This window comes from Pecten maximus, chromosome 6, assembly GCF_902652985.1.
Source record: "Pecten maximus chromosome 6, xPecMax1.1, whole genome shotgun sequence".
Taxonomy (NCBI): Eukaryota; Metazoa; Mollusca; class Bivalvia; order Pectinida; family Pectinidae; genus Pecten; species Pecten maximus.
In genome coordinates, this window is record NC_047020.1 from 46251193 (window position 1) to 46269216 (window position 18024).

The 18024-nt window shown below is 42.9% G+C and overlaps 1 protein-coding gene across 2 annotated transcripts in view; it reads left to right on the plus strand.

Moving 5' to 3' along the window:
• The window catches only part of LOC117329900 (copper-transporting ATPase 1-like), a 52610-nt gene that overhangs the window by 28116 nt on the left and 6470 nt on the right, over positions 1 to 18024 (plus strand). For both annotated transcript variants that reach the window (XM_033888119.1, XM_033888120.1), the window contains 8 exons: positions 622 to 762; positions 2038 to 2146; positions 3761 to 3885; positions 9367 to 9501; positions 10886 to 11077; positions 12422 to 12604; positions 13187 to 13397; positions 15644 to 15811. In XM_033888119.1, coding sequence (XP_033744010.1) covers positions 622 to 762; positions 2038 to 2146; positions 3761 to 3885; positions 9367 to 9501; positions 10886 to 11077; positions 12422 to 12604; positions 13187 to 13397; positions 15644 to 15811 — 1264 coding nt within the window. The remainder of the gene's footprint in view (positions 1 to 621; positions 763 to 2037; positions 2147 to 3760; positions 3886 to 9366; positions 9502 to 10885; positions 11078 to 12421; positions 12605 to 13186; positions 13398 to 15643; positions 15812 to 18024) is intronic.

Below are 18024 nucleotides of genomic sequence, written 5' to 3' on the forward strand. Positions count from 1 at the left end.
ACTCCGTCTTTTTGTCTCTGTTCTTAGATCTATGTATAGTAACATGTAGACCCAGATATTAGTTCTGTATATGTTTAGTTACCTATAGACCCAGATATTTGTAGGCCCTAACCATGTTTATATCTGGTGTAGATATTTGTAGGCCCTAACCATGTTTATATATTGTGTAGATATTTGTAGGCCCTAGCCATGTTTATATCAAGTTTGAATATTTATAGGCCCTAACCATGTTTATATTTGGTGTAGATATTTGTAGGCCCTAACCATGTTTATATCTGGTGTTGATATTTGTAGGCCCTAACCATGTTTATATCAAGTGTGAATATTTATAGGCCCTAACCATGTTTATATTTGGTGTAGATATTTGTAGGCCCTAACCATGTTTATATCTGGTGTAGATATTTTTAGGTCCGAACCATGTTTATATTTGGTGTAGATATTTGTAGGCCTGAACCATGTTTATATTTGGTATAGATATTTGTAGGCCCGAACCATGTTTATATTTGGTGTAGATATTTGTAGGCCCTAACCATGTTTATATCAAGTTTAGATATTTGTAGGCCCTTTCTATGTTTATATCAAGTTTAGATATTTTCAGACCGCCCTTTGTGTGTTATATAGGGTAAGACATCGGAAGCCTTGGCCAAACTGATGTCGCTCCAGGCTGTGGAGGCTTGTTTAGCCGAGTTAGACAAGGAAGGCAACATCATCAACGAAAAGACAATAAGTGTGGACCTGGTACAGAGAGGAGACATCCTCAAGGTAGAAAAGTCATACTGATCCGTGTTATAGGTGACTATTTCACCAGTGATCCATGTTATAGGTGGCTATTTCACCAGTGATCCATGTTATAGGTGACTATTTCACCAGTGATCCATGTTATATGTGGCTATTTCACCAGTGATCCATGTTATAGGTGGCTATTTCACCAGTGATCCATGTTATAGGTGACTATTTCACCATTGATCCATGTTATAGGTGGCTATTTCACCAGTGATCCATGTTATAGGTGACTATTTCACCTGTGATCCATGTTATAGGTGACTATTTCACCAGTGATCCATGTTATAGGTGACTATTTCACCTGTGATCCATGTTATCGGTGGCTATTTCACCAGTGATCCATGTTATAGGTGACTATTTCACCTGTGATCAATGTTATAGGTGGCTATTTCACCAGTGATCCATGTTATAGGTGACTATTTCACCAGTGATCCATGTTATATGTGACTATTTCACCAGTGATCCATGTTATAGGTGACTATTTCACTAGTGATCCATGTTATAGGTGACTATTTCACTAGTGATCCATGTTATAGGTGACTATTTCACCAGTGATCCATGTTATAGGTGACTATTTCACCAGTGATCCATGTTATAGGTGACTATTTCACCAGTGATCCATGTTATAGGTGGCTATTTCACCAGTGATCCATGTTATAGGTGACTATTTCACCAGTGATCCATGTTATAGGTGACTATTTCACCAGTGATCCATGTTATAGGTGGCTATTTCACCAGTGATCCATGTTATAGGTGACTATTTCACCAGTGATCCATGTTATAGGTGGCTATTTCACCAGTGATCCATGTTATAGGTGACTATTTCACCAGTGATCCATGTTATAGGTGACTATTTCACCAGTGATCCATGTTATAGGTGACTATTTCACCAGTGATCCATGTTATAGGTGACTATTTCACCTGTGATCAATGTTATTGTGGCTATTTCACCAGTGATCCATGTTATAGGTGACTATTTTACCAGTGATCCATGTTATAGGTGACTATTTCACCAGTGATCCATGTTATAGGTAACTATTCAAGTATATTATGTTTATTTGTTACCGGGTTTTACCCGGAGAGAAGATTCCAGTATGTTATGTCTGTGTTTTACCAGGTTTTACCCGGAGAAAAGATTCCAGTATATTATGTCTCTGTTTTACCCGGAGAGAAGATTTCAGTATATTATGTCTGTGTTTTACCAGGTTTTACCCGGAGGGAAGATTCCAGTATATTATGTCTGTGTTTTACCAGGTTTTACCCGGAGGGAAGATTCCAGTGGATGGTAAGGTGTTGGAGGGAAGTTCCACTTGTGACGAGTCCCTAATCACGGGAGAGTCCATGCCTGTTATCAAAGCAGCAGGTACAAAATCAACATTGAAGATTCTAAAATTTCTTGTTTTGAGTTCTTGATATGCAGTCTCAATCTAGGAATCACTTAACAATGTCTAATTTTATTGGAGACTTTAATTTATTAGCTCACCTGGGCTGAAAGACCAAGGTCAGCTCATGCTATACAGTGACGTCCGTTGTCCGGCATTCATCAATCGTCGTCTGTCAACAATTGACTTCTTCATAACCGCTGATCGGAAATTAAACAAAATTTGACTGGTAGCACTGTTATGGGGTGGAGATTCAATATTTAACAAATGGTGGGGCAAAAAGTGGTCAATTTGGCTAATTTTTTTATAAATGACTTCTTCTCTGTAACTAAGCAACAGATATCACTCATATTTGAAATGTAGCATCCCTTACCAGGGAGGCTGAGGGGCGGGGTAAAAAACAATCTATTTGCCTATTTTGCTATGAACAATTAATTCTCTGGAACTAAGCAATGGTTATCACTCATATTTTTTGGGCATTGTTGGGAATAAAGAGATAAACAGAACAGAATCGTGATGTAAAAATAGGCCCTGGGGTCTTTTCCCACCCCAGGGGATTTAGTTTCTTGGTTATATTTTTGAATCCATTGAGATCCCCACCTCATAACCATATACATATAGCATTGTTTGGCATAAAGAGATAAACACAGTCATGATGTAAAACACACAGTTGAGATCTGTTCCCCATAACCATATATATAGCATTGTTTGACATCAGCAAATAAAGTTATTATCAAATTGAACATGAACTTGTTTTGACTTTTGGTCAAATCCAGCCTCTGGGCCTCTGGTGTTTTGGAGTGATGATGTGACCCGTAGTCAATTGATGGTTGGGTATGTTTGTAATCACTAAGGGATGGTTGTAAGATCGTCAGTGATTGGCCAGTATATTTGTAATCACTAAGGGATGGTTGTAAGGTTGTCAGTGATTGGTCGGGTATATTTGTAATCACTAAGGGTCAGTTGTAAGATCGTCGGTGATTGGTCGGGTATATTTGTAATCACTAAGGGTCAGTTGTAAGATCGTCGGTGATTGGGCGGGTATATTTGTAATCACTAAGGGTCAGTTGTAAGATCGTCAGTGATTGGTCGGGTATATTTGTAATCATTAAGTGTTGGTTGTAAGATCGTCGGTGATTGGGCGGGTGTATTTGTAATCACTAAGGGTCAGTTGTAAGATCGTCGGTGATTGGTCGGGTATATTTGTAATCACTAAGGGTCAGTTGTAAGATCGTCGGTGATTGGGCGGGTATATTTGTAATCACTAAGGGTCAGTTGTAAGATCGTCGGTGATTGGTCGGGTATATTTGTAATCACTAAGGGTCAGTTGTAAGATCGTCAGTGATTGGCAGGGTATATTTGTAATCATTAAGTGTTGGTTGTAGGATCGTCAGTGATTGGTCGGGTATATTTGTAATCACTAAGGGTCAGTTGTAAGATCGTCAGTGATTAGGCGGGTATATTTGTAATCACTAAGGGTCAATTGTAAGATCGTCAGTGATTGGGCGGGTATATTTGTAATCACTAAGGGTCAGTTGTAAGATCGTCAGTGATTGGGCAGATATATTTGAATAATCACAAATTGTTGGTTGTAGGATCGTCGGTGATTGGTGGGGCTATCAACCAGAATGGAATGTTGCTGATTACAGCGACACACGTTGGATCCGACACAACACTGTCTCAAATTGTCCGACTCGTGGAGGAAGCACAGACATCAAAGGTAGCCATTGAATTTATTTCTCTCTTAAATTCTACTACAATTGTCTATTTTTCTTTGGGTATGGATACTCTGATGAAATAAACCTTCCTACCAGAGCCTGAGAAATACAGTCACTATTATGTAATGAGTATAAATATGTGTTAAAACACTGCCACACATGACTCGGGGGGGTCACACAAGCAAAAACACTTAAATTTGATGAGTTTCTTTAAAAACACTTGAAAATGACATTTATCCTTTAAAAACACTTAAAAAACAGTAAAAGTCCTTGAAAAACCTGATGTATTTAACGTCAGGATGCCTTTGGCACCTGCCATTATAGTCGTGGTGGGATAATGTTGTTAGCGACACTTATGCTTCCGGCTAACAATTCCTCTTTTCTGTCATACAAATGATATACATCCTCAGCCTAATATAGTTCCTATTTTGATAGCAATTATTGACACGATTTAACTGATTTAAACCGTGTTTACTGCAATTATTTAAAATATGAATGTTCGGTGTTCTAAACTATTTTAGACTATAAATATAAACATTTTCCTCATCAGTATATGCAATTTTGTTGTAGGAGTACGTAGTTCTGTCTTGATCCTGCCTTGAAAACGAAAGTAAAAAAAAATCAGTTTGATCGTTGTGCAAATTTACATGCATTCACAGAGAAACTATCCACATGTCTCATTCCACGAGATAACTTCAGCTGTCACGTGACTCATCACTAATCGGCCAAAATGGCGGTTATGTCTAATGTAACTAAACCAACGACCGTTCGCAGTTTCATATTCATTTGTATGTCGCTAGAATACACAAGAAATATCACCAGGAATTGAAGGCAAATTGTAACAAACTACATTGCCGTTTTTCATAAGGATTTTAATAAATAAGGTTATTATTTGTTTATTTGAAAAGAATCTAATGATTATGATCTGTGACTGGCGTCACAACTAGATATGTCTCGCCGGACAACGCAACCGCAATTTTCTATCGGAGTTAAAATATGTTACTAGGGGTCATAAAATAGATGTTTGCTAGGCCTAATTAACATCATATAGTATAAATAAAATTAAAAAAACAACTTAGGCTGTGTACACCTTGGATTTTATCTTTGGTTGTACAACATGTTCTGTTAATAGACCGATTTGTCGTTCAGTTGATTTTTTTCAAAGTTTACAAGCAGCTTTACTGATTCAGGAGTATATCAATAATCTTCCACAAGCATTAAAGAAATAGGGAAATTATTATACTCAGCTATTGGAAAGTTGTCAGCAGATAAATATGTTATACATGTTTTCTTGAATATATATAGAATAGGAATAACCAGATTAAGACATTTCATCTGATACAAATGTAACTGTCTGACTATAAAATCTAATTTTAAATTTCTTATTATATGACCTCAGGGTCTTTGGCCCTTTGATGCATTGTTTTCATCAGGTTTTTTTTTTCATATCAAATGTGTTTCTAGTTGAAAATATGATAATCGTAATATTCACATTTTTTATCAGTAGAGCAATCTTTTTTTTTTTTTTACAAATTTTCATAAATTTTATCTGGGTTTGGTTCACGAGTTTGCTCTATCCGATCTTAGTCAGTATAGTGCTTGCATAGCTCTGGGTTCATTATTTAGCCCTTAATTTTTAGCTCACCTGCCCGAAGGGCAAGTGAGCTTATGCCGTGGCGCAGCGTCCGTCGTCCGTCCGTCGTCCGTCCGTCCGTCCGGCGTCAACTTTTCCATTCAAGCAACTTCTTCTCAATAACCAAAAGGCCCAGAGACCTAATATTGGGCCTGTAGCATGCTGGGGTGAAGGGCTACCAAGTTTGTTCAAATGAATAATGTTGACCTTCATTCAAGGTCACAGGGGTCAAAAAGGCTAAAATCTTTAAACGACTTCTTCTCAATAACCAAGAGTCCCAGGGAGTTGATATTGGGTCTGTAGCATGCTGGGGTGAAGGGCTACCAAGTTTGTTCAAATGAATGACCTTGACTTTCATTCAAGGTCACAGGGGTCAAATATGCTAAAATCTTTAAACGACTTCTTCTCAATAACCAACAGTTCCAGAGACCTAATATTTGGCCTGCAGCATGCTAGGGTGAAGGGCTCCCAAGTTTATTCAAATGAATGACCTTGACCTTCATTCAAGGTCACAGGGGTCGAAAAGGCTAAAATCTTTAAACGACTTCTTCTCAATAACCAACAGTTCCAGAGACCTAATATTTGGCCTGCAGCATGCTAGGGTGAAGGGCTCCCAAGTATGTTCAAATGAATGACCTTGACCTTCATTCAAGGTCACAGGAGTCGAAAAGGCTAAAATCTTTAAACGACTTCTTCTCAATAACCAAGAGTCCCAGAGACCTAATATTTGGCCTGTAGCATGCTGGGATGAAGGGCTCCCAAGTTTGTTCAAATGAATGACCTTGACCTTCATTCAAGGTCACAGGAGTCAAAAAGGCTAAAATCTTTTAACGACTTCTTCTCAATAACCAAGAGTCCCAGGGAGTTGATATTGGGTCTGTAGCATGCTGGGGTGAAGGGCTACCAAGTTTGTTCAAATGAATGACCTTGACATTCATTCAAGGTCACAGGGGTCAAAAAGGCTAAAATCTTTAAACGGCTTCTTCTCAATAACCAACAGTACCAGGGAGTTGATATTGGGTCTGTAGCATGGTGGGTGAAGGGCTACCTAGTTTGTTCAAATGAATGACCTTGACCTTCATTCAAGGTCACAGGGGCCAAAAAGGCTTAAATCTTTAAACGACTTCTTCTCAATAACCAAGAGTCGCAGGGAGTTGATATTGGGTCTGTAGCATGCTGCGGTAAAGGGCTACCAAGTTTGTTCAAATGGATGACCTTGACCTTCATTCAAGGTTACTGGAGTCAAAAAGGCTAACATTTTTAAACAACTTCTTCTCAATAACCAAGAGTCCCAGGGAGTTGATATTGGGTCTGTAGCATTCTGCGGTAAAGGGCTACCAAGTTTGTTCAATTGAATGACCTTGACCTTCATTCAAGGTCACAGGAGTCAAAAAGGCTAAATTTTTTAAATGACTTCTTCTCAATAACCAACAGTCCCAGAGACCTAATATTTGGCCTGTAGCATGCTGGGGTGAAGGGCTCTCAAGTTTGTTCAAATGAATGACCTTGACATTCATTCAAGGTCACAGAAGTCAAAAAGACTAAAAAATTTTAACGACTTCTTCTCAATAACCAAGAGTCCCAGGGAGTTGATATTGGGTCTGTAAAATGCTGGGGTAAAGGGCTATCAAGTTTGTTCAAATGAATGACCTTGACCTTCATTCAAGGTCACAGGAGTCAAAAAGGCTAAAATCTTGAAAAGACTTCTTCTCAATAACCAAGAGTCCCATGGAGTTAATATTGGGTCTGTAGCATGCTGGGGTGAAGGGCTACCAATTTTTTTCAGATGAATGACCCTGACTGACATTCAAGGTCTTTAAATGACTTTTAGTGAAAAGCCAAAGTGCAGAGAGACATTATATTGGTCCTGTAGCATGCTTTCAAATAACTGCAGGATCCATATATGAAAAGATCACTGCATTGCAGGTGAGCGATTTGGGCCCATTGGGCCCTTGTTTTGAAAAAGTCTTGAAAAACCCTTAAATTTTGACTTCCAAAACCTGTACAACCCCTGTGACTTACATAGTATGTTTGTAATGGGATGTTTGTGACTCCTGTGACTTATGTAGGATGTTTGTAATGTGATGTTTGTGACCCCTGTGATTTATGTAGGATGTTTGACTAGTAATGTGATGTTTGTGACCCCTGTGATTTATGTAGGATGTTTGACTAGTAATGTGATGTTTGTGACCCCTGTGACTTATGTAGGATGTTTGACTAGTAATGTGATGTTTGTGACCCCTGTGATTTATGTAGGATGTTTGACTAGTAATATGATGTTTGTGACCCCTGTGATTTATGTAGGATGTTTGACTAGTAATGTGATGTTTGTGACCCCTGTGACCTACGTAGGATGTTTGACTAGTAATGTAATGTTTGTGATCCCTGTGACCTACGTAGGATGTTTGACTAGTAATGTGATGTTTGTGACTCCTGTGACTTATGTAGGATGTTTGTAATGTGATGTTTGTGACCCCTGTGATTTATGTAGGATGTTTGACTCTAGTAATATGATGTTTGTGACCCCTGTGATTTATGTAGGATGTTTGACTCTAGTAATGTGATGTTTGTGACCCCTGTGATTTATGTAGGATGTTTGACTAGTAATGTGATGTTTGTGACCCCTGTGATTTATGTAGGATGTTTGACTAGTAATGTGATGTTTGTGACCCCTGTGATTTATGTAGGATGTTTGACTAGTAATGTGATGTTTGTGACCCCTGTGACCTACGTAGGATGTTTGACTAGTAATGTAATGTTTGTGACCCCTGTGATTTATGTAGGATGTTTGACTCTAGTAATATGATGTTTGTGACCCCTGTGATTTATGTAGGATGTTTGACTAGTAATGTGATGTTTGTGACTCCTGTGACTTATGTAGGTTGTTTGTAATGTAATGTTTGTGACCCCTGTGATTTATGTAGGATGTTTGACTAGTAATATGATGTTTGTGACCCCTGTGATTTATGTAGGATGTTTGACTCTAGTAATGTGATGTTTGTGACCCCTGTGATTTATGTAGGATGTTTGACTAGTAATGTAATGTTTGTGACCCCTGTGATTTATGTAGGATGTTTGACTAGTAATGTAATGTTTGTGACCCCTGTGACCTATGTAGGATGTTTGTAATGTAATGTTTGTGACTCCTGTGATTTATGTAGGATGTTTGACTAGTAATGTGATGTTTGTGACCCCTGTGATTTATGTAGGATGTTTGACTAGTAATGTAATGTTTGTGACCCCTGTGACCTATGTAGGATGTTTGTAATGTAATGTTTGTGACTCCTGTGACTTATGTAGGATGTTTGACTCTAGTAATGTGATGTTTGTGACCCCTGTGATTTATGTAGGATGTTTGACTAGTAATGTAATGTTTGTGACCCCTGTGATTTATGTAGGATGTTTGACTCTAGTAATATGATGTTTGTGACCCCTGTGATTTATGTAGGATGTTTGACTAGTAATGTGATGTTTGTGACCCCTGTGATTTATGTAGGATGTTTGACTAGTAATATGATGTTTGTGACCCCTGTGACTTATGTAGGATGTTTGACTAGTAATGTGATGTTTGTGACCCCTGTGACTTATGTAGGATGTTTGACTAGTAATGTGATGTTTGTGACCCCTGTGATTTATGTAGGATGTTTGACTAGTAATGTGATGTTTGTGACCCCTGTGATTTATGTAGGATGTTTGACTAGTAATGTAATGTTTGTGACCCCTGTGATTTATGTAGGATGTTTGACTAGTAATGTGATGTTTGTGACTCCTGTGACTTATGTAGGATGTTTGTAATATGATGTTTGTGACCCCTGTGACTTATGTAGGATGTTTGTAATGTTTGTGACAGGCCCCCATACAACAGTTGGCGGACACCATCGCTGGTTACTTTGTCCCGGTCGTGTGTTCTCTGTCTACGCTCACCCTTATCAGCTGGGTCATCGTCGGCTACACCAACGTCTACCTGGTGGAACCCTTCTTCGTGGTGAGTAACCTGGTTAAACCCTCTTTAGAGGTGAGTAACCTGGTTAAACCCTACTTTGAGGTGAGTAACCTGGTTAAACTCTACTTTGAGATGAGTAACCTGGTTAAACCCTCTTTAGAGGTGAGTAACCTGGTTAAACCCTGCTTTGAGGTGAGTAACCTGGTTAAACCCTACTTTGAGGTGAGTAACCTGGTTAAACCCTACTTTGAGGTGAGTAACCTGGTTAAACCCTACTTTGAGGTGAGTAACCTGGTTATAAACCTACTTTGAGGTGAGTAACCTGGTTAAACCCTACTTTGAGGTGAGTAAACTGGTTAAACTCTACTTTGAAGTGAGTAACCTGGTTAAACCCTCTTTAGAAGTGAGTAACCTGGTTAAACCCTACTTTGAGGTGAGTAACCTGGTTAAACCCTACTTTGAGGTGAGTAACTTGGTTAAACCCTACTTTGAGGTGAGTAACCTGGTTAAACCCTCTTTAGAGGTGAGTAACCTGGTTAAACCCTACTTTGAGGTGAGTAACCTGGTTAAACCCTACTTTGAGGTGAGTAACCTGGTTAAACCCTACTTTGAGGTGAGTAACTTGGTTTAACCCTACTTTGAGGTGAGTAACCTGGTTAAACCCTACTTTGAGGTGAGTAACCTGGTTAAACTCTACTTTGAGAAGAGTAACCTGGTTAAACCCTCTTTAGAGGTGAGTAACCTGGTTAAACCCTACTTTGAGGTGAGTAACCTGGTTAAACTCTCTTTAGAGGTGAGTAACCTGGTTAAACCCTACTTTGAGGTGAGTAACCTGGTTAAACTCTACTTTGAGAAGAGTAACCTGGTTAAACCCTCTTTAGAGGTGAGTAACCTGGTTAAACCCTACTTTGAGGTGAGTAACCTGGTTAAACCCTACTTTGAGGTGAGTAACCTGGTTAAACTCTACTTTAATGTGAGTAACCTGGTTAAACCCTACTTTGAGGTGAGTAACCTGGTTAAACCCTACTTTGAGGTGAGTAACCTGGTTAAACCCTACTTTGAGGTGAGTAACCTGGTTAAACCCTACTTTGAGGTGAGTAACTTGGTTTAACCCTACTTTGAGGTGAGTAACCTGGTTAAACCCTCTTTAGAGGTGATTAACCTGGTTAAACTCTTCTTTGAGGTGAGTAACTTGGTTTAACCCTCTTTAGAGGTGAGTAACCTGGTTAAACCCTACTTTGAGGTGAGTAACCTGGTTATAAACCTACTTTGATGTTTTTTCCTTGTCAATCTTTTTTATGTGGTTAGAGTTTCTTTAACCAAGAAGTAAAAATAACTATGTTTTTATACAAGTTAAATCAATAGTTACATGTAATGATGAGTTCTTGGCATTTGATGCTCACTCTAACAGTAATGATTCTCTCAGGAAAATGGCCCTGTTTCGGTCAACGAGGCAGTGTTCCAGAAGGCGTTCCAGTACGCCATCACAGTGCTGAGTATCGCATGTCCCTGTGCACTTGGTCTGGCCACACCCACAGCGGTGATGGTGGGTACAGGAGTCGGAGCTACCAACGGCATCCTTATCAAAGGAGGGGAACCCTTGGAAATGGCCCACAAGGTAGGTCTACAGATACACGCCCCCTCCCCCCCCCCCACAAGGTAGGTCTACAGATACACGCCCCCCTCCCCCCCCCACAAGGTAGGTCTACAGATACACGCCCCCCCCCCCCCCCCCCCCCCCCCCCACACACAAGGTAGGTCTACAGATACCAACGGGATCCACATCAAGGGAGGGGAACCAATGGAAATGGCCCACAAGGTAGGTCTATAAGTACACGCCCCCCCCCCCCACAAGGTAGGTCTATAAGTACACCCCCCCCCCCCCCCACAAGGTACATTTGTAGGTCTACAGATACCAATGGCATCCTCATCAAGGGAGGGGAACCCTTAGAAATGGCCCACAAGGTAGGTCTACAGGTACACGCCCCCCCCCCCCCCCCCCCACAAGGTAGGTCTACAGATACACGCCCCCCACAAGGTAGGTCTACAGGTACCAATGGTATCCTCATCAAAGCATCAAGGGAGGGGAACCCTTAGAAATGGCCCACAAGGTAGGTCTACAGGTACATGCGCCCCCCCCCCCCCCCCACAAGGTAGGTCTACAGGTACACGCCCCCCCACAAGGTAAGTCTACAGGTACATGCGCCCCCCCCCACAAGGTAGGTCTACAGGTACATGCGCCCCCCCCACAAGGTAGGTCTACAGGTACATGCGCCCCCCCCCCCACTAGGTAGGTCTACAGGTACACGTCCCCCCACAAGGTAGGTCTACAGGTACACGCCCCCCCCCACAAGGTAGGTCTACAGGTACCTGCGCCCCCCCCGACAAGGTAGGTCTAGAGGTACATGCCCCCCCCCCCCCCCCACAAGGTAGGTCTACAGGTACACGCCCCCCCCACTAGGTAGGTCTACAGGTACACGTCCCCCCACAAGGTAGGTCTACAGGTACACGCCCCCCCCACAAGGTAGGTTTACAGGTACATGCCCCCCCCCCACAAGGTAGGTCTAGAGGTACATGCCCCCCCCCCCCCCCCCCCCCCCCCACAAGGTAGGTCTACAGGTACACGCCCCCCCACAAGGTAGGTCTAGAGGTACACCCCCCCCCCTGCACAAGGTAGGTCTACAGGTACACACCTCGGGCAGAGGGCGAGTACATGTGGTAGGAGGTGCCCCCTCCAAACAGTCATAATATCTCTTGTTCATATTTAAGAGGTAAATTAGATAGAAGAATCATACTTTGATGTGACATTTCAATTAGAGGTATGAGATTCTCAAGTATCCAGCTGAAGGCTCAACCATCCATCTTTGTATCACTCTGTCTATTGACAATATTTTCCTTTTAATTGACTGTGTCGTTGTTATTTTTGGTTCAGTTACCCATGAATTACTGACTTACTCAACAGATCAAATGTGTGGTCTTTGACAAGACTGGCACAGTCACACATGGAGTAGCCCGAGTGGCGCGGATTGCTACGTTTGTTGAAGAAGAAACTTGTTCCTTCCTCAAACTTCTTGTGATCATAGGTACAGCGGAGGCCAGCAGTGAGCATCCTATTGCTTCTGCCATCGTCAAGTATGCCAAAGAGGTCAGTAAATATATTCTTGTTATCGACATAGTTATTTAGATTTATACACCTGACGTATAAAAATGTGTAAATTTTTGAGTGTATCAATTAACACTAAGTCTAGATACTGATTTCTCACATACTTCACAGGGTTATCCGGGGGTTGCTGGATACTGATTTCTCACATACTTCACAGGGTTATGTGGCGATTGCTAGGGAAAAGATAAATCGATCTTACACAGGGTGGGTAAAGGCAGCCTGCACGTGCTATATGATGCTGCTCACAATAACGTAATGTCATCATTTTACGTTGAGTAGCCAAGTCGTTAAGATGACGTCATATATTTTGACGCACATTCCAAGCAGCATTGAAGATGGCGCGATGACAAACTTTTATAAAAACTTATATTGGTTGCAAGTATGTGAGAAAAATAATCAATCATGGGTCTGTTTCGCAAACAAGGATATCTCAACCTCGTGTAAGAGTTTGGCTGGCCAGTACTCGTCAAGCCTCGTGCTGACTGGCCAAACTCTTACACTCGGGCTGAGATATCCCTGTCCACGGAACAGACCCATGATAGATTCTATTATTCTTGGCTACAGACGATGTCTGTCGAGTCTCTGGGGAAGACCGTGGATTTCCAGGCCGTCCCTGGCTGTGGCCTCAAGTGTCTTGTCAGCCACGTTGAGAGTCTACTGACACATGTCGACCTCGTCGCTGTGAACAACAAGAAAAACCAGACAGGAAGTTTGAGAGTGAAGACAGACAATGTAATGTTCCGAGGGGACGACAACAAGTCACTTCACATAGAAGGTATGTCACCTGGAGGGACACATTTAGGTCAAGCTTCTCTGTGTTGTCCAAGTTTTGCTGCTGACCAGAAAAATCTCAAATATTACATCTTAGAACTCTTTAAATATTTCATAATTATGTAGGGTCCAAAAATATTGTGAACCTCGATTGATAATTGGAACTAGATACTGACATGATATAATATCTAGACCATCAATGCAAGGAGCACGTCATTCTATTTCCTTTATATTAGATATTGGAAGATAAAATTGATACATCTACTGTACATGACCGGCAATAATTTTCGTCTGTTCATAAATAATAATTTTTATCGCTATTTCATGGAGGGATACTTCTCAAACATGATGAGTAAGTTAAACCTGGTCAAGGTATAAATGTAAAAATGAGGAATGTAGTATAGAATGTTTATCAGGAAGAGGTACAAGGGGCGTGATAGGTTCCTATGACCCAGAATGAAACATTCCACCCCAGGGGCCGACTTCAAGATCACTTAATGAAACATTCCACCCCAGGGGCCGACTTCAAGATCACTTAATAAAACATTCAACCCCAGGGGCCGACTTCCACATTACTTAATAAAACATTCAACCCCAGGGGTCGACTTCCAGATCACTTAATGAAACATTCCAACGCAGGGGCCGTCTTCCACATCACTTAATGAAACATTCCACCCCAGGGGCCGACTTCCAGATCACTTAATTAAACATTCAACCCCAGGGGCCGTCTTCCTCATCACTTAATGAAACATTCAACCCCAGGGGCCGACTTCCAGATCACTTAATGAAAACATTCAACCCCAGGGGCCGTCTTCCTCATCACTTAATGAAACATTCAACCCCAGGGGCCGACTTCCAGATCACTTAATGAAAACATTCAACCCCAGGGGCCGTCTTCCACATCACTTAATTAAACATTCAACCCCAGGGGCCGACTTCCACATCACTTAATTAAACATTCCACCCCAGGGGCCGACTTCCAGATCACTTAATGAAACATTCCACCCCAGGGGCCGACTTCCACATCACTTAATTAAACATTCAACCCCAGGGGCTGACTTCCAGATCACTTAATTAAACATTCAACCCCAGGGGCCGTCTTCCACATCACTTAATTAAACATTCAACCCCAGGGGCCGACTTCCAGATCACTTAATTAAACATTCAACCCCAGGGGCTGACTTCCAGATCACTTAATTAAACATTCAACCCCAGGGGCCGACTTCCAGATCACTTAATGAAAACATTCAACCCCAGGGGCTGACTTCCAGATCACTTAATGAAAACATTCAACCCCAGGGGCCGACTTCCAGATCACTTAATGAAAACATTCAACCCCAGGGGCCGACTTCCAGATCACTTAATGAAACATTCCACCCCAGGGGCCGACTTCCACATCACTTAATTAAACATTCAACCCCAGGGGCTGACTTCCAGATCACTTAATTAAACATTCAACCCCAGGGGCCGTCTTCCACATCACTTAATTAAACATTCAACCCCAGGGGCCGACTTCCAGATCACTTAATTAAACATTCAACCCCAGGGGCTGACTTCCAGATCACTTAATTAAACATTCAACCCCAGGGGCCGACTTCCAGATCACTTAATGAAAACATTCAACCCAAGGGGCCGTCTTCCAGATCACTTAATTAAACATTCAACCCCAGGGGCCGACTTCCAGATCACTTAATGAAAACATTCAACCCAAGGGGCCGTCTTCCAGATCGCTTAAAGAAACATTCAGTCCTAGGGTCCGACCAACAGATCACTGATCTAGCTGGGGGTCGGACCCTGAGGTTAAAATGTTGGGTTATAGGAACGTGGTACCTGTGGGATTAGGGCGTGTTGGGATATATATACAACGTATAATGAAGGTGTGTCTGAAATGTGTAGGACAAGTATGCTTTCTACATCTGTCATGATTTGAAGACTATTAATTACAGGGAAATGTATATAATTATTTGATATGGAGTATTGTCGCAAAGAGATGGCATCATGAAGTATGTTACCAATTCCCATACTTTTGACACTATTAATTTTTTGATGTCTATAAATTTGATTTTTAAGCTGATGAAATGCATTAAAAAGAGAATTGACAGAATATTTCAATATTTTTCACTTGTGCTTTGCACTCGTGAAAATATCAATATTCTGTCATACTCATGAAAAATATGTTATATTAAACGGGAAACCATTCAATATCCTCTATATATTACTCTGTATACTACTAAGGTATCTTTGATTCAGACGTAGAGGTGGAGTCCCTCGGGGCTGTGGCGTCCAGACAGTATCGGGTTCTGATTGGTAACAGAGAGTGGATGCATAGAAACGGACTACAAGTTACGCCAGCAATGGATCAGACCATGTCCGAACACGAGGAACAAGGTCACACAGCTGTTCTGTGTGCGATTGATGGTGAGTTACTACATTTATTTATAGCCCCAAATCAGTCCCCGTTCATTAATACAGTCACACTTGTCATTCTGTGGGTCGGAGGGACGAGGTATACATCGTATAGACAATGGATCTCGCTCCCCGTGGGTCGGAGGGACGAGGTATACATCATATAGACAATGGATCTCACTCCCTGTGGGTCGGAGGGACGAGGTATACATCGTATAGACGTTGGATCTCACTCCCTGTTGGTCGGAGGGAAGAGGTATACATCGTATAGACAATGGATCTCACTCCCTGTGGGTCGGAGAGACGAGGTATACATCGTATAGACGATGGAGCCACTCCTGGTGGGTCGGAGGGAAGAGGTATACATCGTATAGACGATGGATCTCACTCCCCGTTGGTCGGAGGGACGAGGTATACATCGTATAGATGATGGATCTCACTTCCCTGGGGCGGGGGGACGAGGTATACATCGTATAGACGATGGATCTCACTCCCCGCGGGTCGGGGGGACGAGGTATACATTGTATAGACATTGGATCTCACTCCCCGTGGGTCGGAGGGACGAGGTATACATCGTATAGACGTTGGATCTCAGTCCCCGTGGGTCGGGGGGACGAGGTATACATCGTATAGACGTTGGATCTCACTCCCCGTGGGTCGGAGAGACGAGGTATACATCGTATAGACGTTGGATCTCACTCCCCGTGGGTCGGAGGGACGAGGTATACATTGTATAGACGACGGATCTCACTCCCCGAGGGTCTGAGGGACGAGGTATACATCGTGGTCGGAGGGATGAGGTATACATCGTATAGACGTTGGATCTCACTCCCCGTGGGTCGGGGGGACGAGGTATACATCGTATAGACGATGGATCTCACTCCCCGTGGGTCAGGGGGACGAGGTATACATCGTATAGACGTTGGATCTCACTTCCCTGGGGCGGGGGGACGAGGTATACATCGTATAGACGTTGGATCTCACTCCCCGTGGGTCGGGGGGACGAGGTATACATCATATAGACGATGGATCTCACTCCCCGTGGGTCAGGGGGACGAGGTATACATCGTATAGACGTTGGATCTCACTCCCCGTGGGTCAGGGGGACGAGGTATACATCGTATAGACGATGGATCTCACTCCCCGTTGGTCAGAGAGACGAGGTATACATCGTATAGACGATCGATCTCACTCCCCGCGGGTCTGAGGGACGAGGTATACATCGTATAGACGTTGGATCTCACTTCCCTTGGGCGGGGGGACGAGGTATACACCGTATAGACGTTGGATCTCACTTCCCGTGGGTCGGGGGACGAGGTATACATCGTATAGACGATGGATCTCACTCCCCGCGGGTCGGAGAGAGGAGGTATACATCGTATAGACGTTGGATCTCACTCCCAGCGGGTCGGAGGGACGAGATATACATCGTATAGACGATGGATCTCACTTCCCTGGGGCGGGGGGACGAGGTATACATCGTATAGACGATCAATCTCACTCCCCTTGGGTCGGAGGGACGAGGTATACATCGTATAGACATTGGATCTCACTCCCCGTGGGTCGGGGGGACGAGGTATACATCATATAGACGATGGATCTCACTTCCCTGGGGCGGGGGGACGAGGTATACATGGTATAGACGTTGGATCTCACTCCCCGTGGGTCGGAGGGACGATGTATACATCGTATAGACGATGGATCTCACTTCCCTGGGGCGGGGGGACGAGATAGACATCGTATAGACGATGGATCTCACTTCCCTGGGGCGGGGGGACGAGGTATACATCGTATAGACGTTGGATCTCACTCCCCGTGGGTCGGAGGGACGAGGTATACATTGTATAGACGTTGGATCTCACTCCCTGTGGGTCGGGGGGTCGAGGTATACATCGTATAGACGATGGATCTCACTTCCCTGGGGCGGGGGGACGAGGTATACATCGTATAGACATTGGATCTCACTTCCCTGGGGCGGGGGGACGAGGTATACATCGTATAGACGATGGATCTCACTCCCCGTGGGTCGGAGGGACGAGGTATACATCGTATAGACGATGGATCTCACTTCCCTGGGGCGGGGGACGAGGTATACATCGTATAGACATTGGATCTCACTCCCCGTGGGTCGGGGGGACGAGGTATACATCGTATAGACGATGGATCTCACTCCCCGCGGGTCGGAGGGACGAGGCATACATCGTATAGACATTGGATCTCACTCC